Source organism: Neovison vison, chromosome 6 (genome assembly GCF_020171115.1).
Source record: "Neovison vison isolate M4711 chromosome 6, ASM_NN_V1, whole genome shotgun sequence".
NCBI lineage: Eukaryota > Metazoa > Chordata > Mammalia > Carnivora > Mustelidae > Neogale > Neogale vison.
In genome coordinates this window covers 69,243,910-69,265,988 of record NC_058096.1, presented here as the reverse complement: position 1 = coordinate 69,265,988, position 22,079 = coordinate 69,243,910, and the positions used below count along the sequence as shown (strand labels likewise).

Below are 22,079 nucleotides of genomic sequence, written 5' to 3'. Positions count from 1 at the left end.
AATGATCCCATTATCTATAAACCCAAATTACTTAGCGTGGCATTCTGACCCTTTTCATTCATTTTGTTTTAGCTCTTTTCCCAGATATTTCCCACTACTATCCAACCCAAATATTTTGTTCAACAGGCTAAGTCAATTCACTTTCTCAAAAATATACATTGTACCTGCCTTTGTTAACATCCTTCCCAACATCCCCTGTTCTGGAGCTATCTACAGATTTTTGAGAGTAGTTTTGGGTAGTATATAAAAGCATGGACTCTGGAGCCAGAACCTGCATTCTAATTCCAGGTCTGCCGTTTGTGGAGTGTCTTTGGGCAAGTTACCTAAACTTTGTGTACCTTGGTTTCCTCTATACTTGGAAATAATAATAGTACCTATCTCATGGACTGCTGTGAGGATTAAGGAAGTGAATATATTTAAGGTCCCTGGCATACAGTATCACTATAAAAATACTGGCAATTATTAACATTTAAAGGCTGAGCTCAACTAGCATTCTTCCGTGAAACCTTGATACCTCAATCCACAGGGACCTTCTCTTTCCTCTATTTCCAAATATCTATTGCAAAGCTCAAAAGCATAAGTATAAAACATGGTTTCTCAACAGTGACAATATTGACATTTGGGGCCAGGTAATTCTTCACTGTAGATGTGGTCTTGTGCACTGTAGGGTGTTCAGCAGCATCCCTAGCTTCTACTCACTAGATGCCAGTAGTAATCCATCCCCCAACTGTGAAACCAAAAATGTCTCCAGACATTATCAAATGTCCCCTGGCGAGCAAAATTATCCAGTTGAGAGCCACTAGGATAACTTAAGATAAAATAACACAAAAGTACTTTATAACCTCAAAGTAATATACAAGGGTCAAGTATTACTATCACTCAGTACTTATCAAATACACATCTGCATTATTTAACTGATTTCAAACTCGAACGTACATAGTTGACCCTTAAACAATGCAGAGGTTGGGGTGCCCACCCCCCACATGACTGAAAATTTGCACATAATTTTTAACCCCCCCAAAACTCAACTACTAATAGCCTCTTGCTGACCAGAGCCTTACCTATAACATAGTCAATTAACACATATTTTGTATGTTACATGTATTATATATTGTATTCTAAAAAATAATCTGGAGAAAAGAATATTAAGAAAATCATTAAAAAATATTTAGTCCTATACTATAAAAAATCCACATATAAGTGGACCCATGCAGTTCAAAACTGTATTGTTCAAGGATCAACTATACTTTCATTATCCAATTAGTTTTAATGTCCTTTAGTATGGAACTCATGTTTTACTTATTCATTTCCACAATCGCACCCAATGGTAGGTCTTGGACATCTGTTAATTGACAGGCAAGACAGAGGTAACCTGAGACAGAACACAAGATGAACTGGAAAGAGCATGGGATTTGCAGTCAGAAGATCAGGTTCGTATCTTAGCTCTGCCCTCACTTATTTTAGAACTTTGGGCAATCCATTAAAGTCTATGAGCCTCAGTTTTCTGATCTATAAAATGTAACACCTATATAGGTTGGCTATGATGTTCAAATATGATCAGGAACCATGTGAAAGAACCATGTACACTGCAGAATTATTATATACAGAGGAACATATATGTAAAAAGACAAAAATGATGATTATACCATAATACTTCATTTATCCAGAATCATCAGGGTCTTTCTTTATAACCTTGTTTTCTAGGTAACTGAAGCTTATGCCTTTAAGTGTTTAACTTTGAAATATAAACTATTTTGATGGACGTTTTCTCAGAAATACCATACATATTCTTCTAACTTCTAAAACAATAGGTACTGAATATAATTTAACTTTTCCTTACTTATTCTGGCCATTGTTGTAAATATACAACTCCCTCAGAGATTATCAGATATGTAAGGCTGTTGACCTCTTTATTAAAGAGAGTTAGAGATACTATGCCCCATTTTGTTTCACTCTAGCCCTCATGCCCCTTTTGTTGCCCATCTGCTAAAAGTTGAAGGAGGGCTCTAGTACTCCTATGACTGAAGTTCATAAATGGAAAACTTCATGGCAGCTACTGTACAGAGAGGTTTTTACTTTCTGATTCTCAATGGTGTTCTGGGTAACTAATATTTCTGGGAAGCAATTTCTTTTTCTACTCTAAATATGTAAACATACTATACTGTATATTGTACTGCATATATATGTACGCACAATAAAAATGCACATAGAACCTACTTATATTTTAAAACCTTCTGGGGTGCCTGAGTGGCTCAGTGGGTTAAAGCCTCTGCCTTCAGCTCAGGTCATGATCTCAGGGTCCTGAGATCGAGCCCCGCATCGGGCTCTTTGCTCAGCAGGGAGCCTGCTTCCCTTCCTCTCTCTGCATGCCTCTCTGCCTGCTTGTGATCTCTGTCAAATAAATAAAATATTTAAAAAAAAAAAAAAAACCTTCTGTGAGTGCTTCCTGATGTCACTCAAAAAAAAAAAAAAAACCCTCACTAATTTGAAGCTACAACAGAGCAATCATGCTATTTGAAAGAAAAAAAAAAGTGCCAGAATTCATGTGCTCCCATCATAAGCAAACCCAAAGAAAAAGAAAATAATATTAAATAATTAAATATTATTAAATTTCCTTCAGAATCTCTTGTCTTTCAAGACTTATATGAAGGAAAAAAAAAATATTTATGAAGGGATGCCTGGATGGCTCAGTGGGTTAAACGTCTGCCTTCCGCTCAGGTCAAGATCCCAGGGTCCTGAGATTAAATCCCGCAATGGGCTCCTTGCTCGCCGGGGAGCCTGCTTCCCTCTCTGCTTGTCTTTCCCTGTCTTGTGTTCTCTCTTTCTCTCTCTCTGACAAATAAATAAATAAAATATTTAAAATATATATATATATGTATTTTTTTAAAAAGACTTATATGAATGCCTGCTTTTCTACCTGAACTTATATAAAGAGAAACAGAAAGGTTTATATATTCCAGTTTTTAAAAAAAGATTTGTTCTTCTTTAGTTATAAACACTAACTTCAGACCAAAAAGGAAAACTTAATAAATTTAACAGGAGAAAATAAAAGTAAAGTTGAAAATTGCACATTGTGAGTCAGGAGCATTTTGTTCTTATGTTTGTAAATTACATGAACCACAGAACAACCTGTTCCCCTGACACTGTCAGAACACTTGCACTATTTTTAGATATGTAACATAAATAGTGATAACATAAGTAATAAAAACAAAATCACCTTTAATAAATCATGATAATTTACCTCTGTGAGATGTTATAAAACATATAAAGGGGGGAACATAAAAATTTGGAGGGAAATGATAAGTCAAATGCACTTTTTTTAAAAAGTCTTTTTGTTTGTTGTTTTAAAAACTTTTAGTGGCTCAAGACAAAGGGTAAAAGAAAGATAAGAATAAAAAAAAAAAGCAAAGGAAGGAAAGAAGGAAGAAAGGAGGGGGATGAAAGGAAACTAGAAAGAAAGAAGAAAACATGGCATATCTAACAGTATTTAGAAGCTACTGGTAGAATTATCTAGCCTTGTACCTGACAACCGTAGTCCAAAAGAAGCTGCAGTATATCCAAGTTTTCGTTTTCAATAGTTATGGTAACAGCATTTCTCCCAAGCACATCTACGCAATTTATGTTCAAGTCACCTGAACTGTTTTCCTCCAAAATCTTTTTAACCATATAATAGTCACCTAAATAACAATATACAAACATAATTTAATATCCAAGGCATATTAGATAAGAATGACTATAAAAACTTAGCCTATTGATTTAAAACTTAGAAACCTAAACTCATTTTTGTATACGGAAATGTGCAAAGAAGATGTGATCATTTCCTTGCTGAAAACCTTGTCCTGACAAATTAGTATGTACATCAGCTGCAAACACAAAAAGTAGAACAAATTTTAAATGTGTGGCTTAAAATAGAAGTTGTTAGTTTAAAATTCGTAACTGATTGATTATAAGGACAGAAACTTTTAGAAGATATTTAAAGCAATAAAACAACGTCCAAAAGTACAGACTGTAAACTAGAAAAATAACAAGCATAAAGGATTTAAGTTTTACATCTCAAATACACAAACACATTTACTGGTACATAATAATGGTTAAAAATAGATGTAACAAGCAGAGGATATTAAGAAGTGGTTTTACAGGGGGAAATCTAGTTGGAAAAGCAGTGTGTATACATGCTAGTGGTCACACATAGTAAAAGAGAAGGATGCCAGAAATTCCTTTCCTCTCCTTCCCACACTCACAACACACACACACACACACACACACACACACCACAACACCTTATCTCATTAATGAACCTGTTTATATCACCAGGAAATATTCAGCTCATAAAACTCGAAGGCAGGACTAGGATTAATGCTGGTAAAGACTAAAATGAGAATATTTCAAAATGAAGTTTCACCTGTCAGGAACATGCAGATTACCTTCTGCCTAAATCCAGTTTTCCTACATCAAAACAAGTGACCCATAGGGGAAAATGAGAACAAGTACAGAGGTTATTATTTTCACCCAGTGCCCATTATATTCACCTGTTGACCGGCTAGTGCAGTAATTTGGCACAAAGAATCCAAAGAGAAGTGCTGATTAAATAAAGCAAGGTGAGTTTTGTTTGTTTTATTTGATTTAACTTTTGAAACATAAGATGAATAAACCATTTTAAATGACTTGCAAATATAGTTGTTCCTTCAAAGTCTATGACTAATAAACAGGAAAAGATCAGAGTAGAAACCACAAGGAAAAAGAAATTAATAATTTCATGATACAGAAGGAAAAAAAACCCTAAAACTGAACGAAATGTGTGAATAGGCAAAGTAACAGATTTTTGTTAAAACTTCTAACTTGCTACTATTTGTAGTCAATGACTTTTGGAAGAAGTTGAATAGTGGTTTTTTTGATGACATATTTCCTTAGTTCCCTAAAGAAGAAAACTAGTCACAAAAGAAGTATTTTCCTCACAGCACTAGTAATTTTCAGACACTTGTTCCATGACAAAAACTTACTTCACAAAGCGAAGCTTTTAGTCACAAGCTGAATGAATAGTGAACATACAGATAGACCAGTGAAAATTAAGCACTATTACTGGAAAATAATGTTTGAAACCTTATTTCAGGTGAATTTATTTCAGTATCTTGGTGGTAAAGAGAATGCTACCCATAAAAACTCTACATTTTCTTTGGTTTCATGATGTGTCTAGGTGAGGACTAATTTTTTATTTACTTAAGGTCTCAGTAGGTTTTCTGAATCTAAGGACTTTTGCCCTTCATAAATTCTGCAATATTTTCAGCCATTATCTCTTCAAATACTGCTTCATCCCCATATTACTCTTTTTTTCTTTTGGAACTTCTATTAAACATTACGTTAGATCATCTTATTCCAACTTCTACATCCCTAAAGATTTCTTACTGTTCCTCTTTCTCTCTCTCTCCTATATTCTTGATAACTTCAACTCTCCCACTTAGTCCTTATTCAATTATTTTGTATTAACCCATTCATTTTTAGGACTATTTTTTTACTTTTTATTGGATTCCTTTCCAAATCTTTTATGTTTTCATTTCCTTAAGATTTTAGTCATTTTAAACACACTTATTTTATTATTTCTATATGATAATTATCTGAAGGCCTTAGGGATTTAATCCTATTTGTTGTGTCTACTGACCCATTCTCGAGAATGAGTGACTGTCTTCGGAATTTTTAAACTGGGCGTTGCAAACTCATCTTCGTGCAGCTTAACTGTGAGAATCCTGGCAGCCTAGTTTGAAAGCTTGTAACATCAAGAATGTTTTGTTTGCTTCTTCTGGATAACTCAGAGGTTTTAGTATCCCATCAGCCCTTTTTATATTTCTCAGTTTAGGTTTTTACACACCAAGGAGGTAGTATTAAACTGCAAGCCATGGGGCACATGGGTGGCTCAGTTGGTTGAGCGGCTTTGTCTTCAGCTCAGGTAATGAACCTAGAGTCCCAGGATCAAGCCCCTTGTCAGGCTGCCTGATGGGCAGGGAGTCTGCTTTTCCTCTCCCTTTGCTCTTTCTCTCACTCTCTCTCAAATAAAAAAATAACTCCAAGCCAACAAGAGACAGGATTACAGCTACAAATTCTTAAGCTTCTCTATACTCTCCCAGCACTGGTGGGTGGGTTCTTTCCTTCATCTACCCCTTTCCTACAGGTACGGTGCTTAAAGGATGCTGATTTTATACATGGATGTTGCACTAATTTCCCACTTTGTACAAACTCAAGGCCTTGTAACCTATTTCCATATGGGCATTGAAATTCAAATCCCTGTAATGCCTGGACCAATACCTAACTCTTGCTCCATCCATGCAGCAGCCAATGTTAGCTCACATACTCCTCTATTTCTCGGTCTTTTCCTCATTTTTGCATCATGAGTGTTTCCTTACTTTCTTGAAAGCTCAGCTGTTCATTTAAATGGATGTTTGTTATCTTTTAGCTGGCATTTCTAGGTGATTTGAAGCAGAAGGGTTTTCAGATTATCTAGTCAGCCAATTGTCAGAAACAGAAAAGTATAAAGAATTGTATAAATACAATTCTTGCAAAATGTTATAAATTTCAGGTACAGCATAGGAAAGAAACTGCTACATGTTTTAAAACTTCAGATTGCTATTTAAAAAGTAATTGTATTGCAAATGTCATATACTCTAGCTTGAGGTTTCAAAGACTATTTCTATTACAGTCAGGGGGCTATCCAAGAAAAAAACTTAAAAAAAATCAAACCAAGTAAGTAATTTTCATCCCTAAAAATAATAGAAAGTTCCACCCTGCTACAGCTGACACACTCATGAAAATGAAAAATTACAGGCTATAGTCACAGAACCTATAAGAAACTAGAGTGGTTTCCAAGTATTCTACCTAAGTTTACATTTGCAAGCCATTTAAAACAATGTTATATTATTTATTACTAAGCCCAGAACAGTCTTAGTATTTAGGAACAGTCTTAATATGTAGGATGAGTGTATATGTAGAAAGAGGTTAGTAAATTTAAAATACATAGCAAGAAGCTAATTATAGAGCAAGGGTTACAATTTAAATGCCTTTTTATGGGTGCCTGGGTGGCTCAGTGGGTTGGGCCGCTGCCTTCGGCTCAGGTCATGATCTCAGGGTCCTGGGATCGAGTCCCACATCGGGCTCTCTGCTCAGCGGGGGGCCTGCTTCCCTCTCTCTCTCTCTTTCTCTGCCTGCCTCTCTGCCTACTTGTGATCCCTCTCTGTCAAATTAAAAAAAAAATAAAATTAAATAAATAAATAAATCAATAAATGCCTTTTTATGTCAAATATATGAATGCTTTTCATTTTACATTGAACTTGCTTTTAAGGGTTACATTAAATCTTTTGTCTTTTAAAATGTAATATATACAAGGACATGCAACATAATCTGTACCTTTTGGCTAAATGGTTCTTTTTCAGTGATGGAAAAATAAATGTTTTTAATCAATTCCACTAGTACACCAATTTAATAGCAAGCCTTTCCAGCCCCCTCTCCAAAATAGTTCCACTACTCATCTACTTGTATCCATGTATATGGCTACCCACAGTCAAAGCCACTATCCTCTCTTTCCTGGACTCTGCAATAGACTCTTTACTGAAATAGCTGCCAATACTCTAAAACAAAGCTCAACATCTTTTTTTCTATAAAAGGCCATACAGGAACTATTTCAGGCGTTACAGGTCATACAATCTCAGTTGCAAATATTCAAGTCTGCCTTCTCAGCACAAAAGTGGCAAAGATTACATATACAGAAATGAATTCCAATATTCCAATAAAACTTTGTGAACACTACAGTTTAAATTACATATAACTTTAATGTTATAAAATATTATTCTTCTCTTGATTTATTCCTAACCATTTGAAATGTAAAATGTAAACTATTTTTATTAGCTCACAGTCCTTAGGAAAACAGGTGGTAAGGACTTGGTCCGTGGGCCACAATTTGCCCACCTTGCTCTAGCCCCTGCTCTAGTCCCACCCTTTTAATCTACTGTCCACCCAGCAGCCAGTGTGATCTTTTTTAAATTAAAATCATTCAATTCCCCAAAATCTTGAGGATTGTTAAGATTTTCCATCACACCTGAAATAAGTGCCAAAATTTTCATTGTGGCTTTCTAAGTCCTATGGCACGTGAGCTTTGCTACCATTCTCTATTAACTGTGTGCAACTCTCCTATTTACTATGATCTTTGTAGACCAATGTTTTCCAAAATGCAAGTTGCAACCCATCAGGAGTCACAAATCAATGTAATGAGTCCTAACCAATGATTTTTTAAAATGAAATGGTATATAAAACACCAGGGTAATCTCATGGATATTTAGCAACCTATTCACCCTGGCCAACTGTGATAAACCCTTAAGAAATACAGTGAAGAAATGTTACAGTATCAATTAAGAATAGGCGATACCATCTCTTCTTTATTGGCATCTCACTTTATTTTCTGGCATATGATATGATGGTAAATTTTAGTATCCCTAAAATGGGAGCATTAAAGTTGATCAGTTTAATTTTATAGTATTCAAATTTTTAGTTAGTTGTGAAGTATAGGAGAATTTATCTGTCAAAAAATCTGTAAAGCTTTTCAAACCAAGTTTCTATAACAAACCTTTAGAGTGTGTCAACTACAACATTCTATTTAAACTATTACTGAAGACATTTAAAAAAAGGATTTTATTATTAAAAAGAAAAATAAAAAAATACAAAAACATGATCAAATTCAGTTGCTGGATCTGTAAATACAAATAGTGACAATACTGATTAAAATGTTAACTCTATAGAAAACTTCAAATTAGTCTGAATCAAATTTTAAAAAGAAAAAAATACAAGACTTTTACAGTGAAGGTGATTTAAAGATGTAGTTTTACCCAAATATGCAAAACCCAGTATTTCTCAAAATCCCAATGTTGGGATATTGTTATAAGTGAAACCTTAAAAAAAAATTTTTTTTTTAAGATTTTATTTATTTATCAGAGAGAGAGGGAGAGAGAGCACGCACAGGCAGACAGAGTGGCAGGCAGAGGCAGAGGGAGAAGCAGGTTCCCTGCCAAGCAAGGAGCCCAATGTGGGACTCGATCCCAGGATGCTGAGATCATGACATGAGCCAAAGGCAGCTGCTCAACCAACTGAGCCACCCAGGCGTCCCGAAACCTTAAAAATTAAAGATACTTGAAACAGGGTATGTTTGAATATTTTTCAAGAGAGACAATTATTACTCTAAGTTCTTACCCACTTATGATTGTTAATGAAGATTATTAATGATAATGAATATCATGTGGCAAAGGAGCAAAGATTCACTCTGCTGTAGGGAAAAATATTTACAGCATAGAAGGTGATGCTTATTTTATAGTAAGATAGTTGACAAATTAAAAATTATTAACAGTATACTCTTATAAATCTATTAGAAAAACAATTAGGAGCAGTGTTTATTTTGTAATTAGAGTCTGGTATGTGACTCTATTGTGTATGGTAATATGATCTGGTATATGATCCAATTCAATGATGTTGCAAGTTGTATAAAATTTTAGTTTACATCAAAGAGCCAGAAAAGTCCCACTAAATATATTAAGTAAGGTGTTATTAAAATGGCAGCTTAAAAAAAAGGCAGCTTAGTATTACTTCTCCCAGAAATGCTCCCCATTTTAAAAGCATGCTTACGGGCACCTGAGTGGCTCAGTAGATTAAAGCCTCTGCCTTCAGCTCAGGTCATGATCCCAGGGTCCTGGGATTGAACCCTACATCGGGCTCTCTGCTCAGCAGGGAGCCTGCTTCCCGCCCCCTCCCCTCCTCTGCCAGCCTCTCTGGCTACTTGTGATCTCTGTCAAATAAATAAAATCTTAAAAACAAAAAATAAAAATAAAAATAAAAAGCATGCTTAGTCCAAAGGTATGCAATGTTCGTGTGGGAATTCAGACATCCACGCACCCTCCCACACAATGCAGCAAATCATACTACAAAGGTAATGCAAGACCTCAGATTAGATTGAGCCCAAGGACAGCTCTTTCCATCTTTCCTGTGCCCCCAAGCTGAAATTTCTAGGGCATCCTAACTCATTAATTGCAAACAGAATTTCTGGAAAATGCCCTTAATGGGGAGTTGGAAGGTCCTAAATCCAGACCCTAATCCAGACTTAAGTCCTTTCATCATTTCCTTTTTCTGCACAAGAACTGGTAATTAGCAAATTAAAGGGTTAATACAGGTTTAGCTCAGGAATGTTTACTAAAAGCTGCCAGCTACTCAAGTTACATTAAAAGAGGTTAATTAACATGAACGATACCTAGTTAGATGTTCCCTAAACCAATGTCCTAACCCTTTCTCCAGCCAGCAGGCCTGAGTAAACCACAGGCTCCCACAAATAGAAGTGGCTCATTATCACATTAACTCTCAATAAAAGAGGAAAGGGGTGGTGATAAGAATCCTACTTAATATTTCATAAAATAGCTAGTGCTTGTTTCAATTATCTTTTACCTCCGAGTTGCAGTGTTCTGTTTCTATAAAGAATATGAATGTGTTTTCTGAGAATTTTACTGGGGGTGGGGGCGGGCAACATACTTAACTCATTGTCACTGATACAGATGCTTTCACTTTTCTTCTAAATTTTATACAAAGAACCAATGATACATGACTCTGACCTACTTTCAAGATAAATAATAGCCACTACTAAGTAGCCACTACATGGAGATCAGCACTTGCCTAGACATATTGAGCTCACTTTTCATAAAAGCCAGCTATACAAAAAATCTTTTCTTTTTTTCTTTACTCCTTAATTTGTACACACCCATCCACTAACATACACATAACCATTTCATCTCCATAATTTTTGCTTTAGGAATTCTTCCTAAGTGGAATATATTATAAACATTTTGTAAACGTAAAGTAGGAATGCTAAATGAAAAGGATAAGAAACATAAATATTCTACTGTAGATTTGTTCCAGTGCTATTAAAGCTTTGTACTTTTATTGGATAAATATAATCCACAGAATCAACGTTTATAAAACATTCATAGAGAGCAAGCTTAATCTCTAACTAGTAAATCCAAATTTGGATGTGTCTTTTCTTACACAAATTATTTTCACTCATTCAATTACAACTAGATCAATACAACATAACTAATGACAGTGCAAACTCAAGTAGATCTGAGTTCTACCACTTTCTAGCTAATGTAACATTGGGCAAAGTGGTTGTAATATTTGCTAAGCCTCATCTTCCTCATTTGTAAAATAGGTATGACAGATCTGCCTCATGGGGTTGTCAGGATAAAATGAAATCATCTATGAAAAGCATATACACTCTACCCTAATGGCCTAATGGCTGTTTTAGCAAATGTCTGCCATTCGGTATGATGAAAGCTCCGATGTAATAGTGGAAGCTACAGTTACTTCAAGAAGCTTCTCGCTTTTAGATTAAAAGTGAAATACTAAAAAAGGCTTAACAATATTAGTGAACATAAACATGTAAGCAAACAAAAATATTGCTATAACTCAAATTTACTTTTTCAATATAAATGTATACCATAAATAATGTAATTTAAGCCACTCTCCCAAATCTAAGCCAAGAATTCATTTCAACATACCTGAAAGAGAAAATGCCTATTTAATCTCACTCATTTGAAAAAATGTTTAATTTATAGACGGGGAAAAAAATGCCTATTTACCTTCAACCCCACTCCCCAAAGCTAAATCTCTCCAAGGATCTAAATGTTATAAAACAGGAAACTGCGAAGAATAGGAAGCTATTTCAACTGACACTACTGGATAGGCTACAAAACTACCATAGATGAAAAACTTCATTTGAGGTCTATCATGCAATAGCCCTAAATATACATACCACGCAAGTAATTTCTCCAACCACATTCCATTATGATATTCCTCTGTCCTCAGTTGACAGCAATATTAAATTCCCTTTCTTGACATACTTTCTGTTTGCTTTAAAATAACCACAGCTCAGTAAGCTGGGGTAGATGCAGCAGCCACTCACTCATTCTAGTACAACTCAATCTTGTCCCTTCCCCTCTCAGAGAACTTTTGAGGGAAAAGAACTCAGAAAACCCATGGACAGTGACTTTTGTGAGTTTATAAACATATACTCTATGTTTCTTAACATTTTCAAGACTATTCAAAGTTGTGTCCATGGTGGACTTTAACAAAAGCTTTCATAATATAATTTAATACTATTACATAAGAACATAAAAGGGTCTGACAAGAGAAATAGGTGAACTCTGTTGATATGTTAATGTGTTTTCAAAAAGCTGTGTAAATAAAATCCCATTTCAAAAACAGTAAGAGAGATTAGAAAGGCTGTGATTTATTAAAAACACACTCACACATACAAACAAAAAAATCCTCTGTAGTTAATCTCTTCACAGTGTAAGCCTCCCTTTGGGTTTATGTTTGGAAGTTTGCAGAATTCTAAACAGAGTATTCCTAAGTGAGCATGGCCACTGCAAGGCAACTTAATAAATTTAGAAAAAGAAAAATTACATTTTCTTACATGTGGGAAAGAAACGCCCTCTTAGGGCAATCAATTTCCCATTCCTTTTATTATACACATCAATATAAAGCATGCTTAAGTGAAAAGATTTTATTATGGCCATAAAAGTAATTGATTTCTAGTTTTTTGGTTTTGTTTTTTTTTTTAAATAAAAACACACTAAATGCATCCCACAGTTTTGTCCTGTAATTTTTTTTGCATGACCATATTTCCCCGAAGGTTCAGGGGCAATAAGCCTTCTCCAATGAAAACACGAACAAAGTTCCGTAACTTAAAAAAAAAAAAAAAAAAAAAAAAGTTTGGCTCTAAGGCATAATTTCTCCAGGCCTATCTTTATCTCCACCCAGGATACTGACACACCTAATCCCATTCAACAGTCATTGAACACCAAGGCAATGGGTGGCTGAAGCTAGTAATACGAGTACGGGTTTAAAAAAAAGAAAACAAAAACAAAAACAAAATAAACAGGAGTGAGCCCATAAACACGAGGAACCTTAAGCAAGGTCATGAAATTTTCTAACTAGAAGGTCCCGAACTAGACAAACCCTCTGGAATTCCAGAAAGAAAGAACTAGAAAGCTCCTAGAGGGAGACCAGGTCTTTCAGGGGGTTTCAAGCAGAGGCGGGGTCCGGTCGGCAAGTCGCTACCAAAGCACCGGACCCCACAAAGGGAAGCCAGGGCCAGAACCGCCGCCCCAGATGCGGTGCTCGGTGGGCTGCCCCCCGGCTGCTCCCGCCCGCCAGCTCCACACTCACAGGGCAGAGGCGGTGCCAGGAGGCCCGGGAGAGATAGCGAGCGAGGGGGGTACGGACGCTCCGCGCGCGAGGAAAGAGTGCCCCAAGGTGAGGCTGAGGAAAGGGTGAAGGGTGTGGAGGGCAGGGGCGCCCAGAAGTGGAGAAAAGGGCCTAGCTCTCACCCTTGTCGCACGCCAGCAAGAAAAGCTTCTCATTCAGGGTGTTCTCCTCCTTCACCTCCCGCACATCCTTCAGCGCCATCACCTCGTTCGGCGACGAAGAGGAGGATGGGGAAGAAGGTAGGGAGGAGGAGGAGGCGCCCGAGAGATCCGTGCTCGGGTACAGGGCCGCCATCATCTCGGCCCATGAAGGGGGTAGGCCGGGAGACGGGGGCGGGGCCCCCACCAGCCCCGACCCCGACCCCAGCCCCGCCCCAGGGCTGGAAAAGGGATGAGTCGTTCCCAAGGCCGCCTCAGCGCGCGGCCCGTTGGCCCCGAAGGGCGTCGCCTCCCCTCGGAGCCAGCACTCGCCCTCCACTGACAGCCCCAGACTGGTGGCGGCGCATGCGCGGCCCCGGGGCCAGCGCCCCCTCCCCAGCCGCCGGCGCCCGGGTCGAGCCGGTCCGCGCCCCTCCGGGGACGACAGAGTGGCGCGCGCCAGGGCGGCAGCCGAGCGCGGGGCCGTGCCAGGAGCCGCGGGGGCCGCACTGGGGGCGGCCCGGCCCGGGAGGAGGATGAGAGATCTGTGAGAATGGAGCTCCGAGAGCGATTCTGCGCACGTCGGACTCCCGAGCTGTGGGAACCGCCGGCCCAGCTGCGCCGGGATATGTTCGCAACTCTCCTCACGTCATCTTCCGCTCTGCTATAGCGACGACAAAGGGGCGGGCTCGCTGGTGGACGGGGCCGTTGTGGGGGCGGGGTATACGCGCGCCACGCCCCCAGTCCTTGTCAACGCGCTGCAGCCTCGAAAGGCTTGGAGTTACTGCTGAGGGCTAAGTGAACAGCCCAGTGCGTCCTCTGTAAATCTGAGTTGTTGAAGTAATTTCCCTGCAGTTTTCTGATGCATGTAAATATGCAGCGGTATAGTTATTGAACCTTTGACGACTTAATGTGGAATTATCTATTTCTTGTTTATGTCCTCTGCCTAAAGCTGAAGGGAGAGGACCCTGGTTACGCCGCTAGACTCGTGCTTGCGCGCGTGTGTTTGGGCTTGCTATACCCATTTCTAGACTATTTTTTCAACAGCTTGTTTGTGATATCAGATTGGCATAACGTTCTCGATGTCATACATTCTCATGTAATTCCAGTGTACCGACATGTAACCATTGGATAAGCACGTTTTTAGCATTATACTACCTCCATTCCAGTGGTTTCTTCACTTTTATAAATTTGATTTTAAGAGATGTGTGTTAGGCAAAAGCTAACTGAAGCACAGTAAATACTACTTTCTTGATTTTGTTTTTAAAGCAGATTCTTGCACCTTTCAAAACTAAGGGTAAAACTGCAACTCCTATCTTGAATAATTCTTACTGCTTTTCAGAACTATACAAAAATCAAAATTGTGCCCCCAGTACTTAGGTTTTTAAAGGCAATACATAAATTTATGTCAGAATATCTTACACATGAGGGAAATACTTACTATTCAGGTTGATATATTCCATCTCTGTTCTTACCATCACTAAATCCCAAATTTCCCAAATACATCTTTCTCACCATTCAAAGCCCTCTTGAGATCTTCTCTAATAGGAGGCCTTAGGTAGATGGCAAGATTGCCCACCTTTCCAAACACTGTCATATATTTACTTCACAATAGTCAATTATCTATTGAGTCATTTCAGCTTTTTTTATCTGTAATATATCATAAGTCTTCCCCATTCTATAGTTTCCAAGTTTGCATATTTGTAAACTTGGAATATTTGGTGGAATGTCAAAATTGTTCATTGTTAATTTGTAGCCAGTGAAAATAGAGGTGCATTTATGGGTTTGTATGTGTGCTTACTTACACTCTTTACAGTCCAAGAAATTTTTTTATTCAGTAGGACAACTCTAATACTGACCCATCCAAAAGTTCCAGAGTACTGAAGGGTAAAAATTCAGATAGCTCCAAATATAAAAACCACTTTAATCTGAAGTCTTTTCAAGCTTCTGAGTTCATGATTTCTCATCCCTAAGGAGTCCCACGGGGGCTGAATTAATTCCTTATATTCAGGGGAATTCCAACCTACTTCATTTAGTAAATAATTCTGGGAGGCAAAATTAGCGGACCTCCTTCCCTATTTCAGAATAAGCCAGTATTGCAACTGCATCCTGTTCTTTAGCTTTTTTGAAACGTCTCAGATGCAGCATATTCTCTCCTGCCTTGTCTGGTGCGTGTTTTATCCAGAATAAATTGGGGTATTTTAGCATCCCCTCTATAATGGGTTTATTGTGTATCTGTGACAGTAAGATGATAGAATCATAAGGAACAATGGCAGTGCAAGATTCAGAAGCAGCACATTACTCAAAACAACTCACTAACCTGTGCAAAAGAGCCTTCAACCTCAATCAGAGAAGAGAAAAATCTAGATTCTGATCTAGTCTTAAAAATAGAACAGATCTCCCCAAGAAAGAATAGGAATGTCTGGCTGGCTCAGTCGACAGAGCATGTAACTCTCGTCCCACAATGGGTATAGAGCCTAGTTTAAAAAAAAAAAAAAGTGTAGAAGAGATCCTATCTACATCTCCAAACTCTGTCTCTCTCTCACTACTCTTGGGCCACATTTGCCTGTTTCTTTTACTGAAATGTATGTGAGATCATTCCTGCTTCAGAGACTTTGTTCCCTCTGCTGAATGTTTATCACCTATCTCCTCATCATTCATATTTCAGTCTAAATATCTCATCCTTAGAGAGACCATTCCTGACCACCCAAACTAAAATCTTCACCCCAATTCCCAAGTCAGATCTATTAAATTACCATCTTATTTCCCCTGCTGCATTTTATCAAATTCCTATTTGCTCATTATCTCTCTCTACTAGGATATAACATTCATGAAGTCAGAGAACTCTGTCTATATTTTTCTTTTTTTTTTTTTTTAAAGATTTTGTTTATTTATTTGACAGACAGAGATCACAAGTAGGCAGAGAGGCAGGCAGAGAGAGAGGAGGAGCAGGCTCCCCGCTGAGCAGAGAGCCCGATGCGGGGCTCGATCCCAGGACCCTGGGATCATGACCCGAGCTGAAGGCAGAGGCTTTAACCCACTGAGCCACCCAGGTGCCCCTCTGTCTATATTTTTCTCAACTGAATCCCCATATTTCTAGTATCATACCTGAATCACAACAAATTTATGTTAATCAGCAGATTCCCTCAAATTATTTCAGCACAAACTAAATCGTAGTAATAATGCAGTTCGTCTTTACTAAAATTCTTCATATTAAAGAACCATAGAACCACCTTCACTCCCCCCCAAATCTAATTGTTTTGTTTTACTAATTAGAACAAAATTATTTTTTCTGGAAATAAACTCATGGTAGATTAATTTTCAAGTCTGTATATCCTTTAAATGAAATGAACACTGACACATTTGTACATACATAGAGTTTTTATTAAATATATTTTTGTGAGAAAAAGAACACCCTCAAGTGCCAAATTTCTTGTAAATTGGATAGCTTAGTAAGTATAATGGTGAAAAAAAATCAAAAGGGGAAACATTAGTTAATCACTTAGAGCAAAAACATCTTAATTTTCATATAAGAAAACAATCATCAAAATATAAAAGGAAAAGAAATCACTTTTGTAGAAGAATATATTTCAAAGTTCCACCTATTGATGATTTCATTTAAAAAATTCGAAACACATCAGTAGTCTCACTCTTACCAACCTGTTTTAATCAATGGTAGAAGGGGAGTTTAAACTACTCATTCACATGGAGATAACGTGACAGCATTTTGTTGCATAGCGGTATTGCTCACTCTCACTCACAGTGGAAGATGGAGGAAACAGATTTCTGAATTCATTTTTTAGCAGCAGAATCTGCCTATTGATAGAAATTCACACAAAAATAGGTCTGAAGGTTAGCTACTCTCAAGTTACACAAGCATTAGCCAAACACTGCCAATTTGTAGGAGGCTGTCGAAAAAACATATGAAAAATATTCTATGTTGAGTATTAGCTTTGTGTTATTTTCTGCTAAAGATATTCAGTGGGCATATTCTAAATTAGAGCTTCAGTATGGATCAGAATTAACATGTGTAATATGAAACTAACAGTATAGTGTCAACGTGTCTTGAGATGCTGTAGTCAATGCTTTGTTATAATTATGTGGAAGAAGTCAGTTGAAAAATAACTATAGGCACATCCAAAAGGAATATTTTCTAAAATAAATCTTCATGTACCAAATATCTACAAACTGAAAAGTCGTTACACATGTAGTGGGACCACAATAAACACTTAATGGTTGCCTGACTGACCAGTTATACATACCATTTAAGAAAACCTGGGTAATTCAGATGCAAAAAAATATATATATATACACACACACACATTTCTCTAATAACAGTCTACCAACATATATGCTGCATGTCATAGTTAAAGCTATTACAAACTAGCATACATAAAATATAAGTACAGTTAAAATTAAGTTTTAAGTAAAAAGCTCCTGCTACTTATATAATAGAATGTATTTTGGTGTTTATTCAAGACTTTTAGTTCTCATATATGAAAAGGTTTAATGTTAGTGAACAATATTTATCACTTAAAAACTTGAGACAGTATAGAAATTTACAGAAAAGTAAAGTTCACATAGTTGGAGGAAAAAATAAAAGAACCTGGATAATGACTTTGAATACATTTATAATCAAAATTAACACATATACACACACACAAATCAAAGCACAGCAGGACATGCAAAAAAATGTTTACATTGATCTTTTTTGAACCATGAAAAAGATGAATTAGTCTTGTTTTAATAAGACTTTCAGAAAATGAAAATAATTTAATTATGAAATATCAGCTTAAATAATGAGCATGTTGTTATCGGTATTGACTGGTAAACTGCATATCCAAAAATGTTGACAGATTCTGACTAGTATGAACAAGATATTGCATTCATTAATGAATTATACAACTAGTTAAGCATACAAATAATCAAAAACCCACTACATTTCAGAATTCTGTAAACTGTGAGACATTCAGTGTGTTTAATGTGGCAGAAAATAATACTAAATATTTTATTATTTTATTCTGTTCAGTCCTTTTCCCATTAAGCATGCAAACACAGTCATAACCATCTTTGGTTTCACTTCCACAAGGTCATCAGGTAAGGCATATATCCGGGCACCGATCTTTCGAGCAACTGAAATGGCATATCTTGAAAAGACAAGAAAAATATTTTATCAGTTATCTGCTGTGTTTTCACTTAATATATGTTAAGAATGAAATATTTTTATTAGATTAGCTTTACAAGAAAGTTAAGTTTGAAAGTCTTTAAATCATAGTCCCCATATAAATTGTATTTTTCCCCTCCCCCTTATATAAGTTGTATCTTAAAAACATGGTAACATTACCTGTAAGGTCTTACAAAATTAAAGAGCCACTGTGTTCTAATATAAACCACAAAAACCTTACTTAGCATTGTTCAACTTGTCTTCCTCAGTTAAGTTTTCTCTCTTGATCATTTCTTGACGAACTGCATTTGGTGCAATGGCATCTATTAAGTCTAGGACAGGTAAACTGGTGCTAATAGATTTGTCCTAGAAAATAAAGAATGGAGGAACATTATTAATAAATATCGTACTTTTAATTTTCATAAATGGCAAATTGGGTCATCCCCATATACCTGAAAGCAGCTTATAAGCTTTCTTGGTACTGAACATTCAGCTTTTCTGCAACCAGCACACATCACAAACCACTTAAAATAAGCTTTTCCTTCAATCTTTACAGAGCTTACAGTGCGGAGTTGTCACCATACCCAAACAGGGCTTGCAGATGTGACAATTCCTAAAGTATGCTAACCGCAATAACCATTCTGTAAAACATAACTTTTGAAAGGGAATAGGAGATGAACTTTTAATTAATAGTTTTGTAAATTCTAGTAATATATTTCTTAGACCATGGACTCCTAAGCCTTCACTTAAAATGTTTTAGGATGATAAATGAAGATATTACTGGAAAGGAACTAACATTTAAGGCATTAAATTAAAGAATAATGCCTTAAATTAACATTTAAGGCATTATTCTTGTTGCGTTATATGTCCACCTTGTTTAAGTCTCCTAACAACCTCATAAGAAAGAAATTATAATCTCTCTTTCAAAGAGAAAGAACATGAAGTTCAGAGAGCTCGAGTGACTTGTTCACACAACCAGTAAGTACAAAACCAGCAACTGAACCCATAACTGACTATAATGCCCAAGATTCTCTCCACTTTTGAAGTCACCTCCAAGCTGATCTAAAAATGAACAACCAAATTCTAGTGGATAGAGCACTGCAGTTAAAGCCAGAAATCCTGGTCTGAACTGTTTTACCACTTACCAATACTTGGGAAAAAAATCATTTGTTCTGTCTCTCAGCTTAGATAGTGGCCACTACTGCTTGCGTACCCAGGATCTACTCTTTCCTTAATACTTTCTTCATCCTAACAGAATTCACATCTTCGCTCTGTATCCACATCTCCCTCACATAGGCATGTGCTACAGGAAAAGCTGACCCCATCGACAGCTCCAGGGGTGATCCTGAATTAGTCTAGGCCATGAATTTCTAGGGGTAAGTGATGAACTTATTCTTTTTTATGTATAAAGCCTACAGTGCATAAACATACAGTAATATCCATGGTATTAAAATTTCAGAGGGAGGAGCTTTTAAGAAGAAAACCTCTAAAAAGACTCCTTCAATGAACAAAAACACTAGTCTGAACCAAACAGAGTAATCCCATCTGATTACGACAGTGATTTACTTTGGGCCCAATTTAATTTAATATGAGGTTCTTGTTATATTTCTGGGAGAGCTATCGAAAACCAGCAACCATTCTCCTGTATCTGAATGAGAGGATGAAACCTTTGTCCCACCCAGCTGCTATCCTAAAAGGAAAGCCAGCTATAGGGTGAAGTTGACACTGTAAATGGCAAAGCAGAGATGGATAATAAAAAAAAAACCTCAGTCCTGAATGACATTCTTCAATTACTGGTTCAACCAACCCTGAAATCTAACCTACTTCTGATTTCTGCCATTTTGTACCTTTCATTTTAGTTTTTGTACCTTTCATTTTGAATTGGGTTTCTGTTACGTGAAGCCAAAAGCAAGCACCCTTTCCTAAGCACTACCATGAGAATGTCACAGAATTCTTGGGAATATTAGTATAAGGGAAAGCCTCTACTACAGTTCCTAGCCAAATTAATAAAATTTTGAAAAAAACAGTTTGAAGCCATGTGAAGAACATTAATAGTCCACCTTTTTGGGCCATGATCTGTAAGCCACTACATTTATTAACTGTCCAAAAATGTATATTCTTTACTTTTAGAAATGTTCATTTTATGAAACAGATTTTTGGGGAGAAGTAGAAATAGAGGAGTAAAAATAACTAGGGTCCATAAGTCTTCCTGATGATGTTAATCTGGATCTAGTTTTTGGGGGGCATCTTCCTTATTTCTGAAAAATTCTGGTATTTGTTTTCTCAATGTATAGTCTGTAGATCACCTACATGAAAATCATCTGACATGTTTGTTAAAAGCATAAATTTATCCCTATAAATTAATAAGTCAGGATATATGTGGACAGGGCTAGAAATCTACATCTTTTTTATTTTTTTTCTTTATAAACATATAATGTATTTTTATCCCCTCGGGTACAGGTCAATCACCAGGTTTACACACTTCACAGCACTCACCATAGCACATACCCTCCCCAATATCCATAGCCCCACCACCCTCTCTCGACACACCTCCCCCCAGCAACCCTCAGTTTGTTTTGTGAGATTAAGAGTCACTTATGGTTTGTCTCCCTCCCGATCCCATCTTGTTTCATTTATTCTTTTCCTACCACCCCCCCAAACTCTCCACATTGCATCTCCACTTCCTCATATCAGGGAGATTATATGATAGTTGTCTTTCTCTGATTGACTTATTTCGCTAAGCATAATACCCTCTAGTTCCATCCACATCATCGTAAATGGCAAGATTTCATTTCTTTTGATGGCTGCGTAGTATTCCATTATATATATATATATATATATATATATATATATATATATATATATACATACCACCTCTTCTTTATCCATTCATCTGTTGATGGACATCTAGGTTCTTTCCATAGTTTGGCTATTGTGGACATTGCTGTTATAAACATTTGGGTGCACGTGCCCCTTCGGATCACTACGTTTGTTTCTTTAGGGTAAATACCCAGTAGTGCAATTGCTGGGTCAGAGGGTAGCTCAATTTTCAACTTTTTGAGGAACCTCTGTGCTATTTTCCAGAGTGGTTGCATCCGCTTGCATTCCCACCAACAGTGTAGGAGGGTTCCCCTTTCTCCACATCTTCGCCAGCATCTGTCATTTCCTGACTTGTTAGTTTTAGCCATTCTGACTGGTGTGAGGTGATATCTCATTGTGGTTTTGATTTGTATTTCTCTGATGCCGAGTGATGTGGAGCACTTTTTGATGTGTCTATTGGCCATCGGGATGTCTACTTTGCAGAAATGTCTGTTCATGTCCTCTGCCCATTTCTTGATTGGGTTATTTGTTCTTTGGGTGTTGAGTTTCCTAAGCTCTTTATAGATTTTGGATACTAGCCCTTTATCTGATATGTCGTTTGCAAATATCTTCTCCCATTCTGTCAATTATCTTTTGGTTTGGTAAACTGTTTTCTTTGCTGTGCAAAAGCTTTTGAT

The 22,079-nt window shown here is 37.0% G+C and overlaps 2 protein-coding genes and 1 long non-coding RNA gene across 9 annotated transcripts in view; 1 reads left to right on the top strand and 2 right to left on the bottom strand.

Moving 5' to 3' along the window:
* Nucleotides 1-13,810, bottom strand: part of TRPC1 (transient receptor potential cation channel subfamily C member 1) — a 73,182-nt gene extending 59,372 nt beyond the window's left edge. For 2 of the 4 annotated variants that reach the window (XM_044251534.1, XM_044251536.1), the window contains exon 1: nt 13,404-13,518. In XM_044251534.1, the coding sequence (XP_044107469.1) occupies nt 13,404-13,436 (33 nt within the window). In that variant the 5' untranslated portion in view covers nt 13,437-13,518. Of the gene's footprint in view, nt 1-3,522; nt 3,678-13,403 lie in introns of all 4 variants that reach the window. The other 2 variants (XM_044251535.1, XM_044251537.1) reach the window with 2 other exon arrangements.
* Nucleotides 13,251-22,079, top strand: part of LOC122908567 — a 29,153-nt gene continuing 20,324 nt past the window's right edge. The window contains exons 1-2 of the long non-coding RNA XR_006384982.1: nt 13,251-13,329; nt 19,879-19,958. This is a non-coding gene — a long non-coding RNA (uncharacterized LOC122908567). The remainder of the gene's footprint in view (nt 13,330-19,878; nt 19,959-22,079) is intronic.
* The window catches only part of PLS1 (plastin 1), a 116,789-nt gene continuing 111,494 nt past the window's right edge, over nt 16,785-22,079 (bottom strand). For all 4 annotated transcript variants that reach the window (XM_044251540.1, XM_044251539.1, XM_044251541.1 and 1 more), the window contains 2 exons: nt 18,824-18,948; nt 16,785-18,565 (listed from right to left, as the gene is read on the bottom strand). In XM_044251540.1, coding sequence (XP_044107475.1) covers nt 18,430-18,565; nt 18,824-18,948 — 261 coding nt within the window. In that variant the 3' untranslated portion in view covers nt 16,785-18,429. The remainder of the gene's footprint in view (nt 18,566-18,823; nt 18,949-22,079) is intronic.